Source organism: Volvox carteri (assembly GCF_000143455.1).
Source record: "Volvox carteri f. nagariensis unplaced genomic scaffold VOLCAscaffold_71, whole genome shotgun sequence".
In the NCBI taxonomy this organism is placed as follows: Eukaryota; Viridiplantae; Chlorophyta; class Chlorophyceae; order Chlamydomonadales; family Volvocaceae; genus Volvox; species Volvox carteri.
The window spans coordinates 441207-449762 of NW_003307614.1; the positions used below are offsets into that span (position 1 = coordinate 441207).

An 8556-nucleotide genomic window follows, 5' to 3' on the forward strand; every position below is an offset into this window, starting at 1 on the left:
ATCGCCTATCACCGCTATCATCTACCTATTCGCCTGCTAACAACTGAGCATGACGACTGTTCGCAGTCACGTTACGTCACGTGCGGAACGATGTGCAGCCCCAAGGCAAGTCCGACACCCCACCCTACCCAACCACCAACCACCAACCGTGCACACACGTGGAAAACCTCTGCAACCCAGGTGTCCTCACGTCTGCGGCACGAAGGCCCATGAAGGCGCCAATTAAAGTCCGTCTGTATAATGTTTTATCGTCCCTTGTTAGTTAGGTCGTGTCCCACTATAACAACAGATAAAAACGGTCCCTATCTAACATACAACGGCTTGATCTGAACACGATAAAACATTTACAGGCGACATAGCCTGCTGCCGGGATCAGCGAGCTTAGGACTTCATTATGAATGTAACACATGAAGTACATGAAGGGGAAATCGACTGAAGTGTGGGCACATCTAGATAAGCGCAGCTAACCTATACACCGCCCGCAGTTGCCGCCCAACTACGCCGACCATCTAAATCACCTCTAAAGTCTATCCTGAAACTGATGCAGACTATGCGTGACTATACGTTACACACTATTATCTATGCTCATGCCTAGAAGGGAGTATGTGCGGAAAATGATATGTACACCAGCTAGCCACAACCTAATCAATTGCAGCTCATCCAAACCCTGAAACTATTGAATCTCGCATCAAGGCTGTTGAGGCCGAGGAGGCGGTGGCGGCGGTGGCGGTGGTGGAGGAGGAGTAGATTCATGTCGCTGTTGTAATGAAGGGCTGCCGGCTGCTGGTGGGGGCCACAACTCCGCAGAGGGCTGTTCAGGAGGGGGACTGCCGGCTGCTGGTGGGGGCCACAACTCCGCAGAAGGCTGTTCAGGAGGGGGACTGCCGGCTGCTGGTGGGGGCCACAACTCCGCAGAGGGCTGTTCGGGAGGGGGGCTGCCGGCTGCTGGTGGGGGCCACAACTCCGCAGAGGGCTGTTCAGGAGGGGGGCTGCCGGCTGCTGGTGGGGGCCACAACTCCGCAGAAGGCTGTTCAGGAGGGGGGCTGCCGGCTGCTGGTGGGGGCCACAACTCCGCAGAGGGCTGTTCAGGAGGGGGGCTGCCGGCTGCTGGTGGGGGCCACAACTCCGCAGAGGGCTGTTCGGGAGGGGGGCTGCCGGCTGCTGGTGGGGGCCACAACTCCGCAGAGGGCTGATCGGGAGGGGGGCTGCCGGCTGCTGGTGGGGGCCACAACTCCGCAGAGGGCTGTTCAGGAGGGGGGCTGCCGGCTGCTGGTGGGGGCCACAACTCCGCAGAGGGCTGATCGGGAGGGGGGCTGCCGGCTGCTGGTGGGGGCCACAACTCCGCAGAGGGCTGTTCAGGAGGGGGGCTGCCGGCTGCTGGTGGGGGCCACAACTCCGCAGAGGGCTGTTCGGGAGGGGGGCTGCCGGCTGCTGGTGGGGGCCACAAATTCACAAAGGGCTGTTCGGGAGGGGGGCTGCCAGCATCGGGTGGGGGCCTGCCGGCCGCTGGTTGGGGGCTGCCGGCTGTTGGTGGGGGCCACAAATTCACAAAGGGCTGTTCTGGAGGGGGGCTGCCAGCATCGGGTGGGGGCCTGCCGGCCGCTGGTGGGGGGCTGCCGGCTGCTGGTGGGGGCCACAAATTCACAGAGGGCTGTTCAGGAGGAGGGGGGTTATTGCGGCGTTTAGGTGAGCGCGGTTGCTTAGGCGGGGCATTGGAAGGCGGTGGTTGCGGTGATGGCCGGGGTGATGGAGGTTGTTGCGGCGGCAGCTTCGGCGGTGGTGACCGTTGGCGGGATGGCGGTGACGGAGGCGGCAGCCGTTCCGGTGGCGGCAATGATTGCTTTTGTGACTTTGGCGGGGGCGACATGCGTTTCCCCAGGGATATAGGAGCTGAGGGGATGCAATCCGGGTCAAGGCTATCTGGTAGAAAGTCGCAGTCGTCATCCAGGCTATCGGTGCAATTCACCTCGGTGGCAGCACGGCGGCGGCAGATCCGTATGGCAGCGCCGGTGCTGCTATTCCACGAGTCAAACCTCACCACAAGTCCGCTGTTCGAATCCCGCCACATCTCACCGGCTGCGATTTCTCCCACTTGATTGGTCTGAATGGTGGGTTTACTGTCAGTACCATTATAGGTATGCATGAGGAGGAAGGGCATCCCCACATCAGGAGCCCAGGGCAGGTCGTACATGTAGACATTCAGACGCGCAGAGATGAACAGCCGCTGCCGCTGCAGCTGCTGAATGTCGCCAGCGCTGTCAGCCGTAGGTCCGTAGGGAAGTCCCCAAACCAGTACCGAGCTTTGTGCGGTACTCAGCTGCGGGGGTATTCGTACAGCGGTCGCTTCACCGTACGGCAGGTTGTCATAGCTGAGCTGAAGGGCTGGCTGGCCCCAACCGAGCTGTTCCAGGGGGCGGTGTTTTTGGTGGTGGTGGAGAAGAATGCGGTGGTCCATGGTCCATGGAAGAGGACGGCGCAGTGGACAGAAGACACCATAGGCAGGCAAGGGAAGGGAGATCGGGGGGACAAAGGGGGGAAAGGGAAGAGGAGGGGAGGGGCCATGAATGGGTATCCACATCCACATCCACATCCACATCCACATCCACATCCACATCCACATCCACATCCACATCCACATCCACATCCACATGCGAATGACCGCAATGGACGCCACCCACTCTGTAACACTGACACTCACAACAGCGTACGCGTGGCATGCAAGCAATCAGGACGTAGGTGTGTGCTTATGTATTTATGATGTGTGAAACAGGGGGGTGTATCTTCGCCCGTGGCAGCTACCCTGCGAAACCCTGCCTTCCCCGATATTTCGGGGCACCCTCATCCAGTCACCCTAGTCAACTTCTCAGTGGATCGCTCAGGTTCCGCACCCACCACCAGCATCCAACGGAATCTGCCGGGTCGACAGCGGCCCAACTCCGTTCCTGGTCGGCTCGCAGGTTAACTTTATCCCAGGTCACCACCGTCCATCAACTAGGGGCGCAATGCCTTCCACCATCGGAAGGACTTTTGACCCTAATGGGTATCGATCCCGGGATCTCCCGGGGGCAATGGTCGCGCCTTACCCGTAGTGCCAAACCCTATATGTATTTATGTATGCGTATAGGCGTGTGTATGTGTATGGGAGGTGGTGCACGGGCCGAAAACGCGATTGTCCGCCCACCCACTACCGCCCACCCACTACCGCCCACCCACTACCGCCCACCCACTACCACCCACCCACTACCGCCCACCCACTACCGCCCACCCACTACCGCCCACCCACTACCGCCCACCCACTACCACCCACCCACCCGCCAGTTATGTGGCGCGTTAAAGCAGCGGATGCCCTGTCCGCCCGTGGCCCCCATGGTGCACGTGTGGTCGCACTGATCTCCCAGGTCGCAGCCGCCGGGCACCGAGGCGTGCGTCAGTCCGTAGTTGTGGCCGAACTCGTGCAGCAGGACCTCCAGGTCACCGTAGGCGTCGCCCGACCACCACACCAGTCCGCTGCCCCACTTGTTGACTGCCGTACGCAAGATCGACCACCTGCCCGTGGTGCCCATACCGGAAAAGCCACCACAGCCTGTGGGGGAGGGGGGGACCGAGTGGGTGGGTGCATAACTGGGACCTATGATGTTGCGGGATGCCTGGCTGGCGAACACACTGGGTAGCCTGGCCTACCTATGTAGGCCTGGTAGGCCTGATAGGTCGTCAACACACGCAACATTCATTTCTCTCGCTTCCCTCGTCCTCCCGCACCTTCCCTCTCCCCCTGTTCTGTTGGCACCCTAGTGGAAACTAAGGTTCTGGGTTCAATTCCTGGTCGAGCCCCCGACAATAATCGGGAGAATTAGGTTTGCAAAACGCTGCTAAGGTATGGAGATGAGGTCTAGTTGGTGGACTAAATTCTGCATGCTAAGTTGCTGGTGATGGCTGATCTGTCTTTACGGATGTCGGGTGACTGGATGAGGAGGGGTCTAGTTGGCAGGACCCAAACCGCCTTCGGTTGTACGGTGTAATCAACTTTCAATATATAGTCCATGGCTTAACGGCCTTGACGGACCCCCCCGCACTCGTGCGGCGCTTGTAACTTGTAACCTTCCCGCACCTTCCCTCTCCCCCCTTCCCGCACCTTCCCCTTCCCCCCTTCCCGCACCTTCCCTCTCCCCACAACCCCCAACTCGCGGAAAAGACCCACCCGTGTCGTTCCGTCCCACATAACCGCTAGGAAGCAGCAACACTCTGTGGTGGTAGTCCAGGGCATCCACTTTATAATTCTCTGCCGCCCAGGCGTCCAGCCAGTAATGCCACTTGAATGCATTGTCCAGCTCGTTGCATGAGCGCGTGGTAAACTTGCCTCCGCTGCTGAAGGGCTGGGGCTCCCTCAACGTCCCGTTGCAGGGAACCGTCACGGGCCCCAGGACTCGGATGTTCTCAGGTAGCAAGCTGACCTGGCCGTAGCTGCAGGTCATGAGGTAGTTGGTCAGGGAGCGGTTGCCGTCGCTGCTGTCAGCGATTGTGAGGAGGTTGGTGACTTGCTGGGCACAGGAGATGTCGGGAGACGAGGCGAAGGGGTTAGGGAGGGCCGGGAGGGGTTAAGAAGAGAGGAGGGGCGGAGGGGGATTGGGAGGATGAGGTATATTGGGGGGATTATTGCCAAGCAAATCACACGTATGAAGCAAGAGTGGGATGGGATGGTTCGAGACGATGGGAAGAACCGTCTGTCATGCAAGTGCACATACATCTGCACATAACAGCTACATGGAGTTCATAACAGCTATCTATCGTCCACTCTGAATGTTATGTGTCGGCAGAAGTCTACTGGATGCGGCCACCTTGTCACCATCGCCACCGGGCGGGGGCTGAACCGAAGTAGTCACCAAATTCGGAAAATTGCACTACGGTGCGTCAACGGATCAAGGCTCCCAGAAACAACGGGTAAGGCCCGTGGGGCCTGCATGGAAGCGCCATGCACGATGGTGAAGCCGTTTCAAGCCCCCTGCCACCCCACACATCACAGGTCTGGTCTGGGTTGACACTACTGCAATTAGCGGTTTAAGGTCCTGGGTTCGATTCCTGGGGAGACCCCCGAATTAGTCGGGAGCGCGAGATTATGGCTAGCTGCTGAGATGTGGAGTTGAGGTCACAGTTGATGGACCAGATTCGCACGCTGGATTGGTGGCGATTGCCGAACCCTCCGTCTCTTCGGGTGTTCGGGTGAATGGATGAGGAGGGGTCCCTGAAGGCTGGATCCGCCGCCTTGGACTTACAGTTCGTATGGCGAAGTACAGTGTGGTAGTGGTGGATGGTGCTATAAGGTGATAAATGATCTAGAACTGACAATGTGATAAAGCGGCCCAGAAGCCTCCCACTCTGTAACATTAAATTACATTACAAAAATTACAAATTACATCACAGATCAAACGCAGCGCCAAATCCGGCCCTGACCGCACCATCTGCGAAGTCAGTGCCCTTAGCCCAGCTCGGGCTCGTGATGGGAAGTGGTGTAGTTGAATGGGTGCATATTTGCGGGCATGTCAAGCCATGAGGCATTGCTACAGGGGCAATGATGAGTGAACGGACGACGAGACTGCGGTAATTCGTTTGGGTTCACGGGGTCATCCGTCGGTGGAAGGTGTCCCCCAACAGGCAGGGGTCCATCGTGGGGTCCGCCGTCACAGCTATGCGGCCTAGCAGTGAACGCAACCACCAGGCATGGGGCGCGTGGGTAAGTGGTTGCATAAGGGAGGGAGGGAGGTCAGCAGGCGGTGATGGAGGGAGACAGATAGGATAGCCAGGCATTAACCAAGTGATGATGCACCACCAAGTCTGTTATCCAGATAAAACAACACAACAATAAAAACACAGCACAGAAGTCACCAGACCCGTTCCCAGTCATGTGTAAGGGTACCTTGCGTGTATCGCACCTGCGGTGTGACTGAGGCCGGTGTGTCATATCCGCAGAACGACGCGATGTACACCAAGATCCGGAGGGACGTGGGGGTGGTGATGGACTCCCCGAGAAGCGCCCGCTGCCGCTGCCGCTGCCGCTGTTGGGGCCGCTCCTGATGCTGGTGCTGCTGCTGGTGCTGCTGGTGCCGCCGCGTCAGGCGCCGCCGTAGACCGTCATCGTGCTGCTGCTGGCCCTTCACCTCTTCTTCTGTGGAGCTGGGCTGCGGAATTGGCCTCTTACAAGAGTACATTACGCCGTCCACGACCTTGTCGTACGACACGGCTACCATGGTTTCCAGCGGGATGTCGCTTGGGGACATGCCGGCGCAGAAGACTAGCCGGTGAATCACGCCGCCACTGCCACCGCCACCGCCACCCGGGTCGCTGCCTAGCCGCTGCTGATCCAGCTGCTGGCGGAGGTAGTATACCGGCTCCCCGAGCTCCAGGGATGTGATGGTGCCTGATGACAAGTGTAGGGCGCAGGTGGCGTGGCTGGGGTGTTGTAAGATGCATGGCCGGGTGGCTGGGAGTTGACAGTTGGAATGCTGTTGTAGGTAGGGACGCTAACGAGTTGAGCTTATAGCGCCGCGTTATTACATAGATACTGGTTTGGGTGGTCGTTGCCAGTCCTTTGCAGTTGTGAATTCATGTTCGGCGGGTGTCCTAGCTCGTCCTGCTGGAGGTCATTCCTGCTGATGAGGGATTGGAAGACGGCCTTATTGTTCGTAGCACGGGTTGATTGACTTCACGCAGAAGAAAGAGTTGTTGGACATAGATGTAAAACGAGAGAGGAATGAATGAGTTTGATCCAAGCAAGCAAATATTTGGACCACCATCGCTTGTCCGTTGTGGTGCAAGCGCAGAGTTTGCGCGCCTGATTAGGATCAGGAGGAAATTAGAATCCGTCTTCCTCTTACGTCTGATTAATCCGCCTCATCACACGTTCTTCTTTCCATTATTCGTACGTACACTTTCTCCTAAGCCGCCATTCCAAAATCGCTTTTGAGTCCGTTCCTTTTTCCTTTGCTTCCTGAGAACCGTATGTAGACGCAAAGGAACGGAGCACCAATGAACCCATTGGATGGAAGCGATCTGCCGCGAGCAACCTAACGAGCGACCAAATGAATCGGACGATAAAGCGAAGGAGCAAGCTAGGCTCGGATGTTGCCGATGATGTGAAACCGCCCAGATAGCGGTATGATGCAGCGAACGGCTACATATCCTTTGATAAAAAGAAGTTGCAAAAGGTAGTAAAGGTGTTACGCTACGCGACCTGACTCACCAATCGCCAGCCCTGGCTTATCCGTGCGGACCAGCTCTCCGACTGTGCCTCTGAGCAGCAGCGATATGAATAGCAATTGGACGCCGGAAAAGCGCACGACAGGTTTGGGCGTTGCCATGTTCCACCTTTACCAGAGTTATTAAGCTTTATGGATTTCAAGTACTATATCTATATCTACAAGAATCATTGCAAGAGTGTAAAGCTTTGTGAATGCCTGGACAGCTTACGACAACAGGGCAAGCACAGCAATGTACAGCCATGCGGCCCGTAGCGGACGCCCTAACAGGAAAACTGTATACAACTCAAGTAAGCTACTAAAATATTCCGAGCTTCATCAGAGCTTGGATTTTAGCTTGTCGGAGACCAGGTAGGTTACTCTCATTAGGAAAAGGGTAGCGCCACTCGACAAATGAAGCTCCAATGATGCTAAGCTGAATTCTCTGGAAACTTGTTAGTAGTAGAGTTTGTCCAAATGCTTCATTTATGGCATATTGGGCAGCGCCGCATCGTCCTCTGTTTTCGCGTGTAAACCTTTGGGTTCCCGCATCCTAGAATAACAACATTTCAAAAAAAACAGTGAAAGGGCATAGGCTCCGTTTCTCGTTGGGATGCCACGATGATTACAAAGAGGGCCGAGCGACTTAAGCCAGCTAACAACCTACAAGATGTAACAATGATGACATAACAAACTAAACAACAACAACGACTTAAATAGTTATCCAGAGCCTAGGCGGCGCCGGAAGGTCGTACATTATCCGTATCTCAAATGATCGTCCACGAGTAAAGTTAACGACTTAACAACTAACAAGAAAACCTAACATGCCCCCCTGCTTAGCACAAGCATCGGCCTCGATGCGATCAAAAGTACAAAGTATTCTAAGTCGTGCGCCACTCCGATTCCCTGAACGATATCGGTACCAGGCTAACGAGGGGAAGGCAAAAGGGAACCGGAGTCAAGGCAAAACCTTCCCCGCACTGGATACCGGCCTAAATAAGGCGCACGACACCTATACTTGCCGGTCTGAGGAACCGGTATATATCCCAACGAACGTGTCCAAAACATCCACAAAGAGTACGCAAACCAAAAGCCTAAGGCACGGAAAGCAAACTCGGTGGATGACAAAAGAACGCAAGAGAACGCGAAAATACACAACATGCAACACGCAATACCCCGAAAAAAACAGAAGTCAAGACACGACACGCGCAAAACTGAGGCGAAATAACCCAAACTGAAACACACAGGACACGAGTCACACACAACACACATCCTATGCGTAGCGCTAGGTTGTCACGAAGTGCACTATCCTCGGGGCGCGTTCCGG

The 8556-nt window shown here is 56.4% G+C and overlaps 2 protein-coding genes across 2 annotated transcripts in view; one reads left to right on the top strand and one right to left on the bottom strand.

Moving 5' to 3' along the window:
• VOLCADRAFT_98385 (uncharacterized protein) overlaps positions 1–213 on the top strand; it is a gene marked incomplete at both ends in the record, with an annotated part of 2024 nt that extends 1811 nt beyond the window's left edge. Inside the window, one exon of the mRNA XM_002957243.1 lies at positions 181–213. Within this exon, the coding sequence (XP_002957289.1) occupies positions 181–213 (33 nt within the window). The remainder of the gene's footprint in view (positions 1–180) is intronic.
• Positions 214–688: 475 nt separating this feature from the next.
• The window catches only part of VOLCADRAFT_107620 (uncharacterized protein), a gene marked incomplete at its 3' end in the record, with an annotated part of 9888 nt that continues 2020 nt past the window's right edge, over positions 689–8556 (bottom strand). The window contains exons 3-7 of the mRNA XM_002957277.1: positions 7235–7282; positions 5928–6412; positions 4199–4538; positions 3312–3583; positions 689–2401 (exon numbers count right to left, since the gene is read on the bottom strand). Coding sequence (XP_002957323.1) covers positions 689–2401; positions 3312–3583; positions 4199–4538; positions 5928–6412; positions 7235–7282 — 2858 coding nt within the window. The remainder of the gene's footprint in view (positions 2402–3311; positions 3584–4198; positions 4539–5927; positions 6413–7234; positions 7283–8556) is intronic.